The following is a 21,356-nucleotide window of genomic DNA, read 5'->3' on the forward strand; positions in this document are numbered from 1 at the left end:
GTTATTAATGCCTCAGTGAGCAGAGAACGGTTTCATTTACTCTCAACATATGTGCATGAAGTGAGAATGAAAATTAAATCTATTATACATCAGAAGGCAAGGAATGGCATGAGAGTTAAAATGTGTTGCAGAGGTGAAGTGGGGGTGTGTGTGGGGGCTCATGTTTAATCACATTATGCCTCAGAATGGCAAGAGCAAGTGGATTTGTTGACAGAGCCATTGAAGTTTGGTTTGAGATTAGTACAGAGATGCTGGCAGATCTCACAGTATGTGTGCTGCTGTACTGTACGTTCTACATCACAGTGGATTATTCACAAGCGAGAGCAGACGTCTCTTAGAAATTCATGAAGCACTAAAGTCAAGTGATGAGTGGCTTCACTGTAAAAGTTAAGAGCCATTGACTTTGGGTTCTTTCCTTGTGGGGATCTGGCAATTTACAGTATCTATCTGCCTGTCTACAGTATCCGTATGTCTGTCCGTCTAAATAGATGGGATTACTCAGTAGGTATCTAGCTACCCAGTCAGTCCATCAGTTCATACATTTGCCTAATACAACTGTCTACCAATCACATTGATGCCTACTCACATCCCACCTGCCTGTTGTCAAGAAGATGGCACTTACAACAGCCAAACACTCCATGGCAGTGTACTGTAGCTGGGATGGTACGGGCAGTCTTATCAACAATAACATGGAGACACCCTTATCATGGCTTGACAGCAGGAGTGTAAGCAAGGGAAAATGCCATGGATGTTTATGTTGTGAAAAAGAAAGAGCATGGGTCAGAGAGAGGGGGAAAGAGAGAGAGGAGGGGGGATTGTTCATTCTGAATAGGGTATGCGTCATTAGAGCCTTGCACAAGGCTGAGATGGCGGAGGAGGCAGTGATGCGGATGCCATGTTGAAATATATCTCTCCTGTGTAGTGAAGGGCTATTATATTGTAGAAAGCTGCCAAAACCAGCGTGGAAAGGGCCCATTCATAACCAGGCGATGACACAACATTCATCTCCTCTCAGCTGACTGCGATATGGATCATTTAGGTCCACTTGGGAACTTTCCACTGTCTAATACTCAAAGTGCACAGTATGCCAATTTTACCTGCTGAGTGTCTGAGTGACAGTCGATGACTAATTTACTATAATGGTGGGCTATATCATGTACGTATGCCTACTGTAATCGATCATAAAGGAAAAATGTGGCATCACTCAGGAACTGTAATTGCTGCAAGTATGTGCATCTTTTCAACATTCCCTTCGCTATTGTTGGTGCTGCTACAATTTCATGTAATACCTCCGTGAATGCGGAACCGTTTATTTGGAGTGTGCACCCCCACTGGTTGTGGTTCAGGGAGGATCGAATGTTGAATCAAAGGTGGATTATCTCTTGAACCTAATCTCTTTTATTCAGGCATGACCCAGAATACGGAATGAAAGCCCTCTATATTTGGGAAGACATGACTGCGCTCATCCTGAAAATAACTTGGCCCAACACAGACAGCATAGTCAAAGGAACAAAAGATACAAATTATTTACTGTAACACTTTCTCAAGTGACTGCTGATGATTAGTAGTGTAAAGTTATATTTTTCAGTGTGAGCATTACATGTTTGAGGTTGTCTGCGAGAGCAGAGTGCCGCTCCCAGCATCTCTGCGGGCTAGAAAATTTATCTCGACAGCACTGCAGCGGCATTCTCAGTGGTGGCTCCCAGGATTGTGCTCTGAGTCAGAGTTTGCCAAATGAGACAGTGTTATTTAGACTGTGAAATTGTCAAGACAGCCCCAATTTGTGTGATTTTTCACTACGGCAGCGGTGTGGTGATTTTCTGCATTCCACCGTGGCTCAACAAGGGCTATGCATTTGCGGTATCCTCTTGCCAAGCAGATTGCTTGGCAGAAAGTTGTGATGCCTCTCCCCTGGCCTGGTGGGTTGATGATAATTTCTCCCTCCTCGCTCCAATCTATCCCCTCAGTGCTGAACTGGCCTGATGAGGCGAGCACATCTGCGGTAGAACACTGTATTTCAAAACACTATGAACAGTGCGTGTTGATTGGCCTTAATCCGCGTGGCAGATGCCTTTTTAATGGTTTTCAATTATGAGCGCGGAGGAGTGGAGGACAAATTCGGCTTATAATACCCCCACCCGACCCCCATTCACTCCTCTCATTTGAATGACAATTCCATGAAAAACGCATGATCTCATTGTGCTGGTAATCCAATCGTCTGTTAATGATATGCAAAGTGTTGATTAGGTGCGTTAAAAATGTATTCACCTACGCTGAATAAATCATTCATCATACAAGTCACCGCTGAGCCGCTAATATGGATCAATCACAAAGGGTTGAGTTGATGAGACCAGATGAGTTATTTGCACTCCTTAACAACTGTTGCTCACATCAACACCATTGTACAATATGTAAGTCCTTCCGTCCGTCCGTCCGTCCGTCCGTCCGTCCAAACATTCAATTCGAACATTCAAACAGCCTCTAACCATGTAGGCAGGACAGCATAGGTCTACTGTAGACCACTACAAGTGATTTGGCGCAGCGGACCCCTCCTCCATGGTGTGTGTGTGTGTGTGTGAGGCTGGAGTAAGGCTGACATTAGGTGTCAGATAGCCGCAGGGGATGAGTGATGGGCCCTGTCCACTTCGGGGGGAACATTTAGGAGTCATTATTCCATCATTATCATCCTTGCCAATGACTTCAGAGCCTTCCCCTCTCCCTGTCAGAGGGTTGTCTGCCATCTAATGGGCTTGGAGTATCCATTATGAAGCCAAAATGGAAGCAGACACACTTTGGCCTCAGTCTGTTAAGATTAGGTACAAGGTAGGGGGTAAAGGATCCCGAAAGTGAGTGTGTGTGTGTGTGTGTGTGTGTGTGTGTGTGTGTGTGTGTGTGTGTGTGTGTGTGTGTGTGTGTGTGTGTGTGTGTGTGTGTGTGTGTGTGTGTGTGTGTGTGTGTGTGTGTGTGCACGGGCGTCACACCCATTCACTGTGCGTACGGCGCGACACCCTCACTCTCACAGATCCGTGATTTCATACACCCCACTTTTTGTCTGGCTTAACCTGGGATCAATACCATTTTCACCGTTTCTTTTTTTCTTCAGCATTTAAATTGGGGAACCAAAACAAAGCGGCTCCGCAAAACCGGAAGCAGCAAAAACCGGAAGCCGGAAGCCATTTATTTTCTCTTTTTTTTGGACCGGATCACACGGGCCATTTAATAACGAATACCAGGCTTTCCTCCTAGGTGGAAAGACTGGTGATGCGAGGTTATGTCTGGCTGTTTTTCTTTTTTTAACATAAATCTGCTGATTTCATCCCAATAGCGTGAAGTAGTTTCAACTAGGCTACCTGGCTACTTCTATTTGCAGTAGTATGTCAAAGTAAAACGTGTGTTGAATTATAACATTCCAAGTATAGATTTAAGACAGGGTGCCGTGATTTTCAGTGACCCCCCCCCCCCAAAAAACATGATCATCAGATATTATGGTTATACTATGAGGAAGATTTTTTTCAAAAAAGTGTACAGAAAGTGTTAATATTATGTTTTTATGTGGACACGCCTCCAGTTCATTAAGTATACCTGATTCTCACCTTAGCACCTCCCACTGAACCAGTCCCTCCGCCTCCTCCTACAAGACCACCCACCTGTCCCGGTCCCTCCTCCTCCTCATGAAAGGACTGCCTATGGCCCTTCCCAGTTGTTTATAAAAATGCTCTAGAGCAGTGGTTGTCAAACTGGGGTCTGGGGACCCCCAGGGGTCCTTGAGGGGGTTCCAGAGGGTCCACAGCAAAATTTGTTTAGTATCAAAATCAGTGTAACCAGTTGAAACATATACATTGGCCATTTGAAAATAGCAGATCTACAAGCTCAATTTTGTAGATCTGCTATTTTCAAATAGCCAATGCATATACGTAGGTTTAAGTTGGACCCTATGGGTCCATTTGGTTCCATTTATATATATATATATTATTTATATATATTATATATATATATCATTTATATATATATATATATATATATATATATATATATATATATATATATATAATGGGTCCATTTGGTTCCATTTGTACCCTGTACAGTTACAGATATGTAGGCAATGTAAGGGTACATTTGGTTCCTTACTATCAATCATTTTGCTCTGAGTTGCGCAAATGCATTTATTTATTTATTATTGAGAACAGAATGGATTATTTTTTCTTTGACGATTTTAAGTAAGAGAAAGAAAGGAACTTACCAGTATGAACTTCAAATTAAAACCTGTTTTGAGTAACCACAGTACACGCTTTCTACTAGTCAGTGAGTCTTATTTTGAAAAGTCATTACAGGAAGTCTGATAGTGAATCACTGGCTACTTGTTGCTACTGCTTGGGACATGAATGAATGGATTACGTTTTTGGATGCTCATACCTTTTTACCAACGTGAACACCATGCGTTATGGAAGTTGATCTTTCAATCATCTGTTGCAATGATGGTGAGTTTTGTTCTGTTCTCTCTCTCTCTTTCTCCCTCTGTCTCTCTGTGTGTTTACTTTGCCTGACGCCCCCCCTCCTGTTGCTACGTTGCTACATGTGCTTTTTCTTAGCCAAGCCCACAGCTGTTGTGTTGTAACAATGAGGGTTATAATTATGAATTGGTGTGAGTGGGGAGGGGTGGGGGGCGGGAGCGCTTGAGTGATGTTTTGTTTTGTTTTGTTTTGATTTGTATACATTGTATATTTTTACACTGCTGTCTCTTTTTATATTATGTGATGTCTTTTCTTTTTATATGGACGCATGAGTCTGGAATAAAGATTATATATATATATATATATGGCTGTAGTCAGAGAAGACATAAAACACCATAAAAACATCAGTAGGGGGCTTAATGAAGTTTTATCAACCTCATAGACAGACACATGAAAAACAGAAAAAGTGCAAAATCATGGCACCACCTCTTTAAAAAGCCTCATTCTGCTTTATTTTGAAATGCACATCGTTTTGAAAGGAAACAGATTTCTGGGGGCCGCTTGACTAGCTCACTTGACTAACGTCAAGCCCAAGCTCTTCTTTTCGCAGATGAGTGAGGCTGGGACCGAGGTTACGTCAAGCCTATGTTCTCAAACAGTCAAACTCCATGTTTAGCTTGAGTAAAAAGTAAACAACACATGGACGTGGGACATTATGGAATATAACGACTTTGGGGCAAAAGTTTATATTTACCACCATGCTCTCTGAAACCAAGACAATGTGGGCCTATGGAACAAAAGTGTGTTCTCTTTCGTCATCTTTGTAGAAGGTGAGTAAGTAATTCATCTTATGTTGACTCATTGACGGTGGTGGAAAGTAACTAAGTACATGTACTCAAGTACTGTACTTGAGTATAATTTTAAGGTATTCTTTACTTGAATAGTATTCTAATTTGCAATACTTTAGTCACTACTTGTTGCTTGGTAGATTTTAATTATTATGACAAAACATACATAAACCACTTCAGCTTCACTATTTAAACTTTGGCTATTTAAAAATAGCCGATCTACAAGCTCACAAGCGATGCGACACGTTGTGAGCTTGTACATCTGCTATTTTCAAAATATTTTTAATACATTTGATTTTAGCCATGGACCCCCATCTGAAAATGTTTTGTGCCAGGGACCCCCAGAAGAGAACATTTGTCTTAAAAATTCAAAAGTATAAAAACAATGTTCAAATACTGCACAAAAATAGCAGATGTACAAGCTTGCCTCACGGGTGAACTGGTTTTAGAGTATTTGGTATTGTACAGTATGGTCAAATTGGACAATATATAGTTTTCATCATGTGTATCAGGGGTGCAGCCATGGGTGGGCCTGGGTGTGCCGTGGCCCACCTGCATAGAAAGCTGGCCCACCCAATCGATTTAGCAAAAAAACAACAACATATATTTCAATTAATTTTAAGTGTTTTGATAATAAATCAGTGAAACCCTAACCCTAACCCTAACCCAGGCAAAAATAAGAATTAAATAACATAACCCTAACCTAACCCTAAAACCGAAATAAAGTTACCAAAAACAGAAAAAAAAGTATCAAAATCCGCCCGAAAAACATGCTGACACATGCATGCGTCCACCAAAAGTCCACCCCCCCCACCTTCTGAGAGCCGGTGACACCCCTGTGTGTGTGTGTGTGTGTGTGTGTGTGTGTGTGTGTGTGTGTGTGTGTGTGTGTGTGTGTGTGTGTGTGTGTGTGTGTGTGTGTGTGTGTGTGTGTGTGTGTGTGTGTGTGTGTGTGTGTGTGTGTGGTTCAACATCCAGGACATTGAGGAAGAATGAAGTGGTGCATTCCATGTAACACATTTCACAAGAGACTACACCTTAAGCTCATCTGTGTGGTTGGGTCTGGTTTCTCTCATCTTCCTCTTGACAATACAACATAGATTATCTATGGGGTTCGGGTCAGGCCAGTTGGCTGGTCAGTCAAGCACAGTAATACCATGGTCAGTATCTGCTGGTGTTGATGCACTATGTTTTATCAAGTCCAGATTCAACACAGCCATCTACCAGGAGATTTTAGAGCACTGTGTGCTTCCGTATGTTGACAAGCTTTATGGAGATGCTGATTTCCTTTTCCAGCAGAACTTGGCACCTGCCCACAGTGTCAAAACTACTAGTAACTGGTGTACTGACCATGGCATTACTGTGCTCGACTGACCAGCCAACTGGCCTGACCTGAACCCCATAGATAATCTATGTTGTATTGTCAAGAGGAAGATGAGACACACCAGACCCAACCACACAGATGAGCTTATGGCTGCTATATCAAAGCAAACCTGGGCTCCATAATACCTCAGCATTGCCACAGGCTGATCACCTCCATGCCACGCCCCATTGATTAAGTCATTTGTTCAAAAGTATTCCAGACCAAGTATTGAGTGCATACATCAACATGCGTTTCTGTATTATAGATCCTTATTTTGAGTGGTCTCATGTAACATTCTAATATTTTGAGATATGGATTTTTGTATTATATTACAGAAGAAAATGAACTTTTCCAAAATGTTTTAATTTTTTTAGAAGGATCTGTAGAGACAGAAGGAGAAAGAGCGATAATTAAGGATGAGGTTGGGGTGGAGGAGGACGTGAAGTAGAATGTTCAAATCATTGAAGAGATCACAGGTGTATTTATACTGTGGGGATTGCAACAAGGATTGGCTGTGGTGAGTGAGGGCAGGTGTTGTACATACTCGGTGATTGTGAACGATGAGTGGGTGATGAGTGAAGGCAGGTGTGGTAGATAAGGAGGTGATTGTGAATGGCGATGGCGAGTGGCTTTGATAAGAAGAGGGTGGTCTCCGCTCCTGGACTTCACAACTTCATTAAGAGTGTACAGTATGTGGGATGCTGACATTTGCTTTGACCACAGTGAGTTCACCATGCCTTCAGCTTGAGCGTTCCTTCCTGAACAAGAGTTTGTATCAAAATAACAATAATAGCAGCACCATCCAGAGGACGTTGGCAAATATTAAGTGTTTAGGTAGCAGTGGGGAATGAAGGTCTTCAAATGAAACCTTCACTAGTTGTTTGCTTGCCCGTTGAATAAAGCCTGACATAAGTACAAAGCTGGGCAGTGGCAAAGGAAATGAGAGAGAGAGAGTTGTTGTAAATAGCTTTTGCCTTGTTATGTGCTGCTTTGGGCTTTGTATGTTTGAGTGGAGACACAGATGGCTTATGAAAATGTACAATAACTTAAGATACAAAAGAAAAGTTATTTCTTTAGCTATTGCTCTCATCCAGAGTAAGTCACAACTGCAACTGTACAAAGTACTGTATGCTTCAGTTGTTAGATCACTGGCATTATAAGTAAAGAGTACAAGGTCACAAGTGCTCCAACAAAGTTCCTGTAGAAGAAAATAGAATGAAAGTTGCAAGTAAAAAGGATAGCAATCTGAGCCAAGAGGAGGTAGGAGTTATTAATATTATTGTCATATTTGTTTTGCCATGCAGTTATTCTGCTTATTCGGTGAATCTCATCATGAAGGAGCAGAAGTACAATCTAAATCAGAATTGTTTTATTTTTACGTAGAGTTATTAATTTATTGTTGAAAGGCTGTCCACCCATTAGATTGAGATATCTTGTGTGCAAAGGTGATATTTTGGCCTTAGGTGGTGCATCATGTGGTCCCTCAAATGGTTGGAGTTCATCCACTCACCAAGTGTCATGGCAAGCAATTAGATTTTTAGATATCCTCTGCACAAGTGGAACATTTGACATAAGAATGGCTATGTATATGTTAATTGTCCAGAGGTGGTGTAAAGATGCACAGCTAAATAAGGCAATCCAGTCAGCAACTTTTGATATACAGTACAGTATATTGTTTGGGACAGCAGGCCGACCAAAAGAAAGACTGACGTAACCATCCTTCGAGCCCCCACCGCAAAAAAACCCCAGTTTAAATAGTAGAGAAACAATACAGCATAGTAGCTATGAAAGGGCATATGAATTAATGTAAATGAATGGACATAATACTGTACTACATACTTTAAAAAATATATATTATATCGATATTACTTAAAAATGAGTTCTCTATAACTGCTGAAAAAGCAGCTGTCTGGGTACGAAGAATCATGAGTGGAGGAAGTTGCTAGTAGTAGGCTACATAGTATATTGAATGTACGTGGTATAATATTGGTCTATAACTGTGCAGTTAAATGTCTAGTGTTGAAGCTATTCAAGCTATCCTTAATGTTCTGGAATACTCTACTGTAAAATTATTTATATATATTATATACATATTTATGATCCTTATATTTGTTAGAGGTCTTGGGGTGAATTTACCAGGAGGATGGACTTCATCCACTACTGACATTACAACAAATGATTTACTGGATGTTTTCTGAATCTTAGGGGGGCAGGCAGATTTAGGTGTTCAAACACTGATACTGTTTTTCCACATTGTTTGAATCTCCGGTCTTACATTTTTTTTTGTTAAGTTGCAAGTATTCTGTCTGCCCATATCTATGAGATATAGGCGATGCCTTTCAAACTTCATCCATCATTATCCCGGCCATGTTTAATGCACTGCAGTGTGTGAGGGCTGTGACTCTGGCTGTGTATTGCTGTCCGTCACTGGGCTTTCATCCGGATCTGGCCGGTTTGAGGCCAGCCTAACAGAAATCCACGGAGAAGAGCATTAGCATTTCATGGTGCACTGGGGAATAGCTGCCAAATAGCCTGTTGCACATCCCAGTATCTGCAGTATCTCTCTCTCTCTCTCTCTCTCTCCCCTTATTCTACTGAGCATCCTTGCAAAAGGCTACAATGATCCCCTTTCTTTTTGATTCTCTCTCTCTCTCTCTCTCTCTCTCTCTCTCTCTCTCTCTCTCTCTCTCTCTCTCTCTCTCTCTCTCTCTCTCTCTCTCTCTGATGTTCTTCTCCTCATCTCTACGTTATTGTTATTTGGTTGCCCCTCTGCTCCTGATTTACGCTGCCTTAATGTAGTCCTGTGCAGGAAGTCAGCAGATGAATTTGTCATTTGTCACGTTAATAGTCCTTCCTTCTCTGCACAGTGCACACACACACACACACACACACACACACACACACACACACACACACACACACACACACACACACACACACACACACACACACACACACACACACACACACACACACACACACACACACACACACACGCAAGTGCATTTCTCCCAGTCTATTCACAGAACAACCAAGTCTTATTCTCAATCTCTATCCTTAAACACCCTCCTCCTCCTCTCAGACCTCCTGCCTCATTCTCTCAGCCTTGATGACTCTTCTTCTTCTTCACCCTCCCCCTTCTATTCCTCCTATACATCTCCTTCTCACATCCCCTTTAATGCTACAGCGGATCCAAATCAAATCCCATCGCCAATGCAGCCTTGAATTCTTGTCTTCCCCTTTGATGTTGATCATGTGTTTTCCCATACCTTATTTTGTGTGAGATCAAAGCTTACACGCCACAAAACCATGTATTGGACAGCACTGTTGCCATGCACTTGATTTAGGCCAACTCTGGAATACATTGATGTGTAATAGACTTTTTTGAGTTTTAGTTATTGCCACAAAAACTCTGCACATCTGAGTGCAGGGCTCCGCTAGGCCGGGGCCCTCAAAATTTGGAAGGCAGTTATAGACTATTGTAATGGTATATGATAAATCTGACTGATTTATCTTTATCACACGACTTCAGAGATAATGTGTACCAATTTGTGTGAGTTTTGGACAAAGGTTGTAGGCGTTGCAGCAAAAAGCAAAAAATGTTTTGATGAATACAAAATGATGGAAATTCCAGTCTGACACAAAATGGTTGGGGCCTACTGTATATGGGGAGTTGCGTCATGATTCAAATAATCCAGGGAAAATATATTTTGATTGTACGATTTACAGTTCAACAGTGATAGGCCAAAACCGGCCTGTTAAAGCGCCACCATTATGCTGATTAAAAGATTTGTGGCAGAGGTTCTTCCTTGGCCTACTGGGAGTGTACTGTATGTGTGCAAAGATTCACACCTATCGGTCCAATAGTGCCGGAGATTAGCTGCTCACAGACATACAGACACACGGAAGGACGGACAGACAGAGGCGAAAACATAGTCTCCGACCTTGGCGGAGACAAACATTATTAAAAAAGTTGGTAGCTTGTGTTGTTCATACTTTTTCATGGCAGCCATTTTGACATGAAACACAGGCCTTATTAATGATTCTAATTATCTCCACCAGCCAAAGGCAGGCCTCAAGATTACATTTTTATGAGTGTGTGTGCATGAGTCTGAAGCTAATCTCGCAAACCGCACCAACTCTTTTGTGCATGCTACCAGTAGGCCAAAGAAGACACTCCCCAAATATGTTTTCCAATCCGTAATCGACAACAATATTATTTTGTATTTTTGTGAATACACAAAAATAACCCCAACTCCCAGCCACACGAAGCCCATTCTAACAAGAAATACATGTTCAAGCATGAGTCAAGTAAGAACACACTGTTCATTTGCAAGCTTGTTTTAAAAGCAACAGCTGGTAGAGATACGGTGTGCTCTCTGTGGAGTGCACCTTTCTGGTATAAGGTTCCGTTCCATTTAATGTAATGGAGCCTTTCAGTGAGCCAACATGCACAATAACAGCATCCTGACTCTGTTTGAACTTAGTGGAACACAATCTTAATTAGTATCATTGGTAACACTTGTGTTAATGTGCCCATATTAAATCTGTACACTCTCTGATTTAGGAAGAAGATAATAGAACCCGCACACTCACATGCTCCAACAAATGTTATGGAAAACATTCTTCAAACTCGAGAAGTGTGTACTACACCACATAAATAAGACACCCATACGTCATGTACTGTAATTCATTTGTGGGTGGAACAACACAATAGAGTAATCATATAATCAATTATAATGAAATGTATATATGTATATGTATAAAATACATACAGTGCTATACATTTTCATTTAGCAAAACACAAGTGAAAAAACAACAACGTTATTACTGAAATCTGAATAGATTTACATAATCAGGTATAGCTTAAATCATGGGCAACAAGAGAGAAAAAGTTACAAAAAGTGATTGATTGGGAAATCCTCATTAATGCGTTGCAGTGTCCAATGTAGGCTATAAATCCGCAGATATAAGTATGCATGCCTCATTTGCCACTGGGCCGCCCCCCCCCCCCCCCCCCCCCCCATAGCAGTCTAGCTTGCCATAACTCAGGCAAGAAATATGCCTGAGTTGTTATAGTACAATAAGTCCCTGAGATTAAAACGTTTTGTTCCTGTTTTATAACCATTACTGTTACTATCTATGTAAGAAAAGGTATTTCAGCATGAAAACCCATTTTTTTTCATGTAACCTATATCGTTACATAATTACATGTCGGATTTATAACAAAGCAATCCTCGTAAAAATCGGTTGAGAATTCAGCAAGTTATGATGGTATAAATTATTGTGGAGAGACCCCCTGCTTCAACAGACATACTACATGGGGCATACATGCATTAGGTGGCATATGGCTCTTTCTGCTAAATACGGCAGCCGCGATGACACATCGCTCCAATGAACTGCAGCGGCCAATGAGCTATCTACTTGTATACTGTATATCTATGGCGGATACAACATCTATATTTGGAAATGTTCACTCTCTGATTTAAAGGATAATTTAACATTGAGGATCGCACTGTGCAGTATTGGGTGGGGTACAATAACGTTTAAGTGCTGTTTTGTACATTATGCTCAGCTGTTTACATTAAAAGCACCCCACTGCTCTACAGATGTTTAGGCTATTTTGGAATGTAGTTTACCGCATGCAATATCATAATATGCAAAATTAGGCAAACACTGGATCCTTATTATGCAGCTGATAGTGCTCATCATTAAATATAGATTACAAGATTACTCTCCTACACTTCTTAAAGTAGAATTTCGGTTTTGGTCAATTGAGTAACCACTTGAACCCCAACATCCATGATATTCTGTGGGGAACTTAAGGCAAAAATAGCAGATGTACAAGCTCACAATATCCAACCCACCGGTTGAGAACCCCTGCTCCACACAGTGTTGCAGTTAATGATAGAGAGAGGCTTCTGTTTGTTCAGAGTGATTCGGTGGCTAATTATGATTGCACAGGCGTCTGATGTAGCCTAATGTTTGCTTTAGTCAGAGTGTTTGTCTGATTGTGTGAAATTTGAACTTTGAATGTGTGAACGTTGCAAATACATCTCAATGGCAGGTAGATGTTTGCATATTGGATACAAATGTAGTAAAAATATTCTTTTGTTAAGACTTAATGTGTAATAAAAGTGTTTTTTATTACATTTAATAAAACATTTTGGTGACACTTGCTATGCATCCCATGTCTATAATGCTTTATAAACATACTTATAGTGCATTATAATATTCATATGACACTGTATAATATAGAACTCTTATGACTTATACGGTCAAATATCTTAATATTTCATAAATGCTGGACACTCATAGACATTTTATGTCTAAGCATTATGATTAGCATCATGATTATTTATGAGTTCTTATAACTATAATTAATATACAGGAATACAATAATGCCATAAAAGTATGTTTATAATGCATCATAGACAGGCGATGCATAGAAATTGTTGCCAATGTTTTTCTATTAAATGTATCTGTGTTAAAAAAGGTTTTTGTCAAATGCCATTGCTGACGTGAAACGATTTGTTTGACATCGCGGGGGTACTGTACACGTCCACATTGCATTCTTTTCACACACTATACATAAGCTCTCACATCAAAACAATGATACAATGAATGATACATACTGTAATGTCACATATTGGTGTGGGGTGGACCCAGGCGCAGGGCAGCAAGGCAGGTGTTTTAATACAGATAGGTAGAGAAGACTGATCAATGATCCGACAAGGACTGATTGGGGAACAAGACTAATATACAAATGAGGGCTGATTACACATGAGATACAGCTGCGGAAGACATGTACAGGTATTTCTATGTTATGTAATGTTCATGTTCTAGTTGTCTTGGTTCTATGTACTGTACATGTCTTCCCTAGCTGTATCTCATGTGCAATCAGCCCTCATGTGTATATTAGTCTTGTTCCACAATCAGTCCTTGTCGTGTCATTGATCAGTGTTGCATCAGTTTGTGATTGTGAAGCCTTCTCTGTATCTGTATTGAAACACCCATGCCTGCCTTGCTGTCTTGTGTTTGGGTCCTCTCCACAATAGTACTGTATGTGATGCATAATAAAAAATGTTATTGTCAGAGGTCTTAACTCATACACCGACAACATCAATGGTGGAGATGTCAACCTGCAAGGTCATAAAATATTTAATGTAATTTTAACTGCTTGTTGCTGTCGATGTTTGAGCTAATTGGATGATGATGTTGTTTTTTAAGTGACTAAATATGTCAGCATGCATCTTGGCATTTGGTCCCAGACGACAATGTTGACCTTGTCTAAAAGGATGGAAAACAAGGTTTTACAGAGATTATATGCATGGACAAGTATGCAGGGGAAAGGGGCCAACTACCGATGCATTGGCATGAGTCTTAATTGCTCTGGATAAAAGCAAAGTGTGTGTGTGTGTGTGTGTGTGTGTGTGTGTGTGTGTGTGTGTGTGTGTGTGTGTGTGTGTGTGTGTGTGTGTGTGTGTGTGTGTGTGTGTGTGTGTGTGTGTGTGTGTGTGTGTGTGTGTGTGTGTGTGTGTGTGTGTGTGTGTGTGTGTGTGTGTGTGGGGATTTCAGAATTCACCCAAAAATCACAATCAATAATGAATGATTTCAGCCTGTGCCGTTTTGGCATACATTAACCTTGCTCCTTCTGTATTTTTTCTCTAAAGTGTTAATATCACTTTTACCTCAACTTGCAATTATTTGTCTTTCAGTCCCCCAATATTTCCCCCCAATCAAAGTTTGGGGGGAAAAATGATTTTAGATGACCTTGTCATTCAGTTCATGTGTCTCATTGTTAACCCTTCCAGAATATTCACTATGCTTGCTGTTAAGACATGCAGGCCAATCGAGGATCTAATACTGGATCTTATGGATCTGATTTGAATTGGTATAGGGGAGTGCAATAGATTATCATCAGCTTAATTCACACCATTTACCTTTCTGTCGGGAACTCTTAAAAGTAAAAAACCCTGAGCAGAGCTGAGCTAGCGTGTGTCATATTCTGTCCTGCTGCTTTTCCATCTTTTTGGTTTTATGTTTCTTCTGTGAGCACTCATTTTGAGGTCACAACAATCAAACAAAAATGTCTGGGATTCCATTTCTCTTCAAAGGATTAATGTGAGACCCCCTTCCCCCAATGCATCTTTCATCATGATACAAGGGATTCTCTCTCATTGAGCCCAGCATGTGTTAGACCTGCAGAGCTCTCTCTGTAATAACACACGCTTAGAACTTGCTTCTAAAAGTTGTAACTTCTTCTCCCTCATCTCCATTGCATTCTGTTTTCAAATGTCCAAAATGTTGTCCCACCTAGCTGATTCTATTGCCCTCATCTCCTACCTTCTCCGCAGCCTCTCTTGTGCTCCGTTCCTCCCCACACTTGCTTCCTCCAATTCCTCATCCGCCTTTCTCATCCTCTTCCTTCATCCATGCCCTCCTTCCCCCTCATTCCTCGATGTCATCTCTGAACCGCTCTTTTCTCGTTCCCACTCGGCCGTCCCTCCGTTGCCGTATCTTGTCTTTAATGGCTTCCTCTCTTCTCCTCCACAGCCTGTGAACTGATGAACCAGGGGATCCTGGCCCTGGTGACATCCACGGGGTGCGCGGCGGCCAGCGCCCTGCAGTCGCTGACGGACGCCATGCACATCCCCCACCTGTTCATCCAGAGGAACGGGGACGGGACTCCTCGTACCGCCTGCCAGCTCAACCCCAGCCCGGAGGGGGAGAGCTACACGCTGGCGGCCCGGCCACCAGTACGCATCAACGATGTCCTGCTAACCCTGGTGTCCGAGCTCCGCTGGCTAAAGTTCATCGTCTTCTACGAGAGCGACTATGGTGAGTTCAATTGTAGAACGTGGATGGGAAGATATGCGTGGGTGTGTGTATTTGGGATTATAGATTACTAGAGGTTCAGGCCGCCACGCGGCCCTCACACCTACCTCGCACTGCCTATCTGACCAATATGCCCATATATGGAGATTGCTGTATCTGTCAGTCTTTGTCCCTTTTATGCCCATATTATGGAGATCACTGATGTCATCAGTACATGCCCATATGGGCATGCCCCCTTTTTTGCCCATGTTTATGGTTATGTGGTCATAGTGACGTGTTCGTGGTTTGTTTATGTTGTCATAGTGACGCAGCCGTGGTTTGTTTATGTTGTCATAGTGATGTGGCCGTGGTTTGTTTATGGCTGAGTCAGAATGACATCCGAGGACCGCCCGCCAGCCGGCCGGCCTGCCCGCCCGCCCTCCCATTAGCCAATTTTAATATTGGACAGGAAGATACAGCAGGCAGTGGTTATTTTAGTAACAAGGATCTTTATGCCAAATCTTTATGCCTATATTATCATTGGGCCTCAGAATAAGAGTGACTATACATTTTAACACATGCTGCTTAACAATCAACAGCATGCACTTCGATTGCTGATATAGAGACTTGATGACTGTGTGTTTTACACACATGGATACGTGTGTGAATGCTTATGTAAAACCTCAGCTTGATTTACTGGTCAGTCATCAGTGCATATTGCACACAAAAGCACACGCCTGCATTGTCCTCACTCCGTTAAAAACAGTCTTGCCTCAGAGCTCTTGCTTAATTACAGTCCCTGTCACTAAATCATTTTTCTTTTGCAAAATCCTTTCAAGCATGTAGATGAAATGTTCATAGTCAACATTTAGAAGTAGAAAACTACCTAATGTGCAGTAATTCATTTGTACGACCTTTTTTTTCTACCACGTAATCCTTATTGTCTCCGCCAGGCCGAAAGGCATATGTTTTGCACTCTGTCCGTCCGTGTGTCCGTGTGTGTCTGTGTGACCGTCGCCCCCTCCATCTGTGATCAGCTCATCTCCGGCACCGTTGGCTTGATCTCAGCGAAACTGTGCACACACACTCCCTGGATGCCAGAGCAGAACCTCTTCCCCAAATTTTTCACATGGGCCTGTAATTGCACCACCAGGAGGCCGATTTGTGCAAAACACATTTTTGGACAGTACTCCTACAGATTTTGTCCAAAACTCACGCAAATCGGTACACAGTATCTCTATAGTCATTAAACAAAACGTTTTCATATTTTTCATATTCCATTCTGATTGACTAAGATTGGCTTCCAAGTTTGCAGGCGTGCTCCGTTTTGAACAAAATGACTCAAATCATGAACACAGCATGCAATTTCTGTGAAATATTGCACGCATATTCTCACTAGGCCGATTCGTGCTTTTACCTATAACTGCACCGATTTGTGTAAAACGTTGTATGTGCACTCCTTAGAGGCCAAAGAAAAACCTTTGCCCTGTATTTTTCACATCTGCCTTTTATATCGCCATCAGGAGGCAGACTTATGTAAAACACATGTTTTGATATTACTCCTTCAGATTTTTTCCAAATGTCATACAAATCGGTACACATGATCTCTATAGTCATCAATCAAGACAGATCTGTTTGATTTTTCATATTCCATCCTGATTGGCTAAGATTGACATCTAAAGTTTGCAGGATTGGCCTGTTTTGAACAAAATGCCGCAAATCATGAACGCAGTCCGATTGCGGTGAAACTTTGCACGCACATTTGCACTACGTTGAGGAACAAATGCCACCCTTTTAACATTGCCTTATTATAGCACTACCAGGAGGCTGTTTTTTGCATAAAAAAAAATATATTACTTTTTAAAAAAAATGTCCAAACATCATCGGTACACATTATCTATAGTCAAGTGGTGAAGTTGGTTCAGTCAGATTTTTCATATTGCATCCTGATTGGCGAATTCCGAACATTGCTGGCCCACAATAACGTACCTGACCTGGCGGAGACCTTTTTCTAGTGTAAGGTATTTTTTTTACTTTTCGCCTATAATGACATATCCAAAATAGGGATGCTAGGTTAAAGGTGCTGAAAATATTTTCTCTGGAGCAAGCAGGCCGTAATTCACATGGTACAAACCTTTAATATTAGAGATTCATGATGAAATGATCCCATTAAGATGTAAAATATTGCAAAAGGTTCTAAAAAGCATCTTCAATGGCAGCATGCAGACACATGAAAGCAACAGAGATCAGATTGTTGCAAAAGCAAACCATCATACGTGTGTCTTATTAAGACCCGGCTTTGATAGGCTTTGAAGAGTCATACGCACTCAGTAGGAGTTATATTGAAATAAAAAACACTTGTCCAAGCACGCGCACACACCCACGCACACGCACACGCACACGCACACGCATAAGCACGCGCACGCGCACGCGCACGCGCACGCACACGCACACGCACACACACACACACACACACCCAGACATACACACGCACACCCAGACACACACACACGCACAGCCCAAGTTAAAAATACATCAAAGTTGAGGGATAAAATAAGATCTACATTCACCATAAGCACTATCTTTCTCATCATAAGTCCCTTTCCCACTTGCACTGAAAGTAGAAAATCCACTGCCAGTATCACATATTAGTGTAATGTGGGAACAGGAGCCAGGCAGTCTCTATGTGGATCCATAATTCACATAGAGACTGCCTAAGATACATAATTTACTATTTGTTGTTTTTTACATGCATAGATAATCAACAGTTAGCCTAAGTAAGTTTCATATTCTCTTAGATAGACACGTCTTTATTTAATAGGTTGATTTATGGATGCCAGGAAGATAGAGAGTGGGTACTGAATAGCAATAAAGAGACCACTTTATGCATTCACAGATATGCCCCATTCCTATCTCACCCAGAGGTCCCCACAGGTCAGACCTTTCTCCACCCACGCTTGGCACAAAGCAAATGGCTCTGCTATAGAACACAAGGGCAGAGAGATGGAGGGAGTTGCCTACTGCATTGACATTCCTCAGAGGACACTTTGCCACCGCTGGCTAATCTCTTTACCACTTAGACGAGAGCAATCTACTGTAGAGAGGGAGTGCAATTCTGTGCTGTCGATCTCGCAGAGAGATGTACACAGTGCAGAATAAACTGTGGTAGATGTAGTGTACAGTGAAGCAGGCAGGCTGGGGAATATTGTGCCTCCAACCCCACCGCCATCCCACACACCCATGCCTAATGTGTGATGGGTGCACAACTGCACATAGACACAAACACACGCATGCACGTTGGCGGCCGCGCGCACCCGCTTCAGGTTTAATGTAGCTATCCGTGATGCAGACGGTGATGTGACTTTAAGAGTGCCCCAAGTGGATATATGTGACAAGCTGTTTCACTTATCCCGAGATCCCTCCTTGGATTGGCCTCTTCCAGCGGCTCTCCCTGTGTAGAAAGAGCCGACTCAGCAGTGCTGTGCTGGATCGATTAAAATACCAGTGCAACACAGCAGAACACTTTTGCCACCCTGTGAAAAATGCAGGATTTTTCTTTTTCTCCATATAGAAATTCCACTATCTTTCACATCTCGGTTCCAGCTAGTTTTATCTTGGCGTACAATAGAGTTGTTCTGTGGAACCAATTGTAAACTGTATTCAGATTACATAGTAAACAGTAGAGTATAGAAGCATAGTTGGTTGGTATAGTACTACATAGCAGACTATTAGTCTTACGTTGTAAGTCCTTCGAGAGTGGGACTATGTCCAACGTGTCTTGACTCAGTCTAACCAGGCACGGCAGGTTAGAAATAATGCCTCGGGTACCAGTTCTAAGGAGGCAGCCTATTTTTAAGGCTGCTAAATTAGGCACTATATAGCCAGCGCTGCTGACATTTGTTCTTGTGTTACAGTGTTTAACTCAGTACTCATTTAATTAAACTGATGTAGCAGCTAATTAGGGTCCTCATTATAGAACAGTCAAAATACACAGTGCATGCCTCAAAGCAGCATTGCTGTGACGCTTGCTACCAAGCACTGCATGCAAAGATAAGCAGATTTGCAGTGCATTAAGAGGCATCTCTCACCTAGGGGGCATCTGCCCCCCCCCCCCCCCCCCCAGGTGAGAGAGTGTGGGAAAGGCTAAATGGCCCTCCACGCCAGCTAATATTATATACTGTATATAATTACACTTGTAATCTACATATGCTAAGAGTGTATGGGCCTGTGTCATTCTAATTGCAGCGTTCTGTATGTGGGATTAGCAATAGTGAAAATGGTGGACATCAAATCACCTAACTCTAGTAACTCATGGGTTAGACTCATATATTGTCAAAGCCATACATTGCAACCAAGCCTCCCCGAAAACGCACGCACGCACGCATGCACATGCACTCACTCACACACGCACACACACATTCCCACCAACGCCAACGGGCCAATCACCACATGAAGTGTAATCTTCCAGTGAGAACACATTGTTTACCTGAGTTTGTTAAGAATGATGAGCTGAACTAGTCATGAAATTAATTTGGATGTAAAAGGCTCCAAAACAAAAAGCAGAGACTAGAGCAAAAGTGTTGTGCAGTTTGCCTCCAAGCTGAGTCAAAGTGTTTTTTTGTGAGACAACAAACAAAATGAAGATAAAGCAAGCTGATTAGTTGCACATTCCCACTGAGAATACAGCAACAAGATTCAAGATTTTACATCCCATATACAGGTATACAAAAGTAAAATGCATAGGTTTTGGTTACTCAACAATTATAACAATAAGAGAAAATAGAAAATAAAAGAAACAATAATAATAATAACAATAGATAGAAATAGCTTAGTATAATAACAATAGAAGATTGTGAGTTACCTTTGTCAGGTGAGCTTACTACCTCTAAAAATTGTTGGATTCCTGTGTGTGTGGAATGTAAAATATAATAATGTGTGCGTGTAAGGTCCTGTGTTTGTAAGTCATGCATTATCCACATGAACCCTAGTATCCTATGCTGGGCATGTCATAATAGTGAAAATAGCAGATCTATTTTCGGCAAATAGATTGTGTGTAGTGGGCAGACTAGCAACAGGCCATTAGTGTCTATTGTTCATTAATCATATTCTGCTAACAGCAGAATCTGTCTATTGTTCATTAATCTCTCAAGACATGTTCTTCTAACAGCAGAATCTGTCAGCACCACTGCCCTAAACATGTAATGTTGTTGTTAGTAGGAATAAACACAGAAGCACTCGGGTGGACTAAGAAAGGGAGGGAGCTAAACTGAGTTCCTGTTTTACACAAAAAAAGGAGGTGGTGCCCCAGAGGCAAAAACAAAGAAAAAACATTTTCTTTACGCCCTTTATTTCTTTCAGAATGGGGTCCCAGATTTATTGTTCATAAGCCTGGTTGCCTTTTGGAAAAAGCTGTCCCGGAGCCTGCTGGTCCAGGTCTTGAGGCTGTGGTACCGCTTGCCAGACAGTAGATAGCATCTGAAATAGTCCATGGTTGGGGTGGCTGGGGTCTTTAATATTCCTATGAGCTTTGCTGACGCAATCCACTTCTAACACACCCAGAACCTCACTAATATTCTCTTGACCAGGGGTCTTCAACGTTTTTCAGGCCAAGGACCCCTTTGCTGAGAGAGAGATGAAGCAGGGACCCCGACTACATATTGAATAAAATTGTATAGCTGATAAAATATTATTATTATTTCATTTCGTTACATATTATATTTTCTAGTAATATGTTAGATTCATTTAACCACTTAAACTGTCAATACTTAAACCATAAACTTGACCATTGGCTCTATACTTTGTATACTCTGGCCTTCTACACTAAACTACTTCACTGCATTTTTATTGAATGTTCCCCCCACAATAGGGATGCTATGT

The 21,356-nt window shown here is 41.6% G+C and overlaps 1 protein-coding gene across 1 annotated transcript in view; it reads left to right on the forward strand.

The window, feature by feature from the left end:
* Positions 1-21,356, forward strand: part of grid1a (glutamate receptor, ionotropic, delta 1a) — a gene marked incomplete at its 5' end in the record, with an annotated part of 373,857 nt that overhangs the window by 188,052 nt on the left and 164,449 nt on the right. Inside the window, one exon of the mRNA XM_084075722.1 lies at positions 15,219-15,503. Within this exon, the coding sequence (XP_083931848.1) occupies positions 15,219-15,503 (285 nt within the window). The remainder of the gene's footprint in view (positions 1-15,218; positions 15,504-21,356) is intronic.

Source organism: Gymnoscopelus microlampas (genome assembly GCF_963454915.1).
Source record: "Gymnoscopelus microlampas genome assembly, chromosome: 13".
Lineage (NCBI taxonomy): Eukaryota > Metazoa > Chordata > Actinopteri > Myctophiformes > Myctophidae > Gymnoscopelus > Gymnoscopelus microlampas.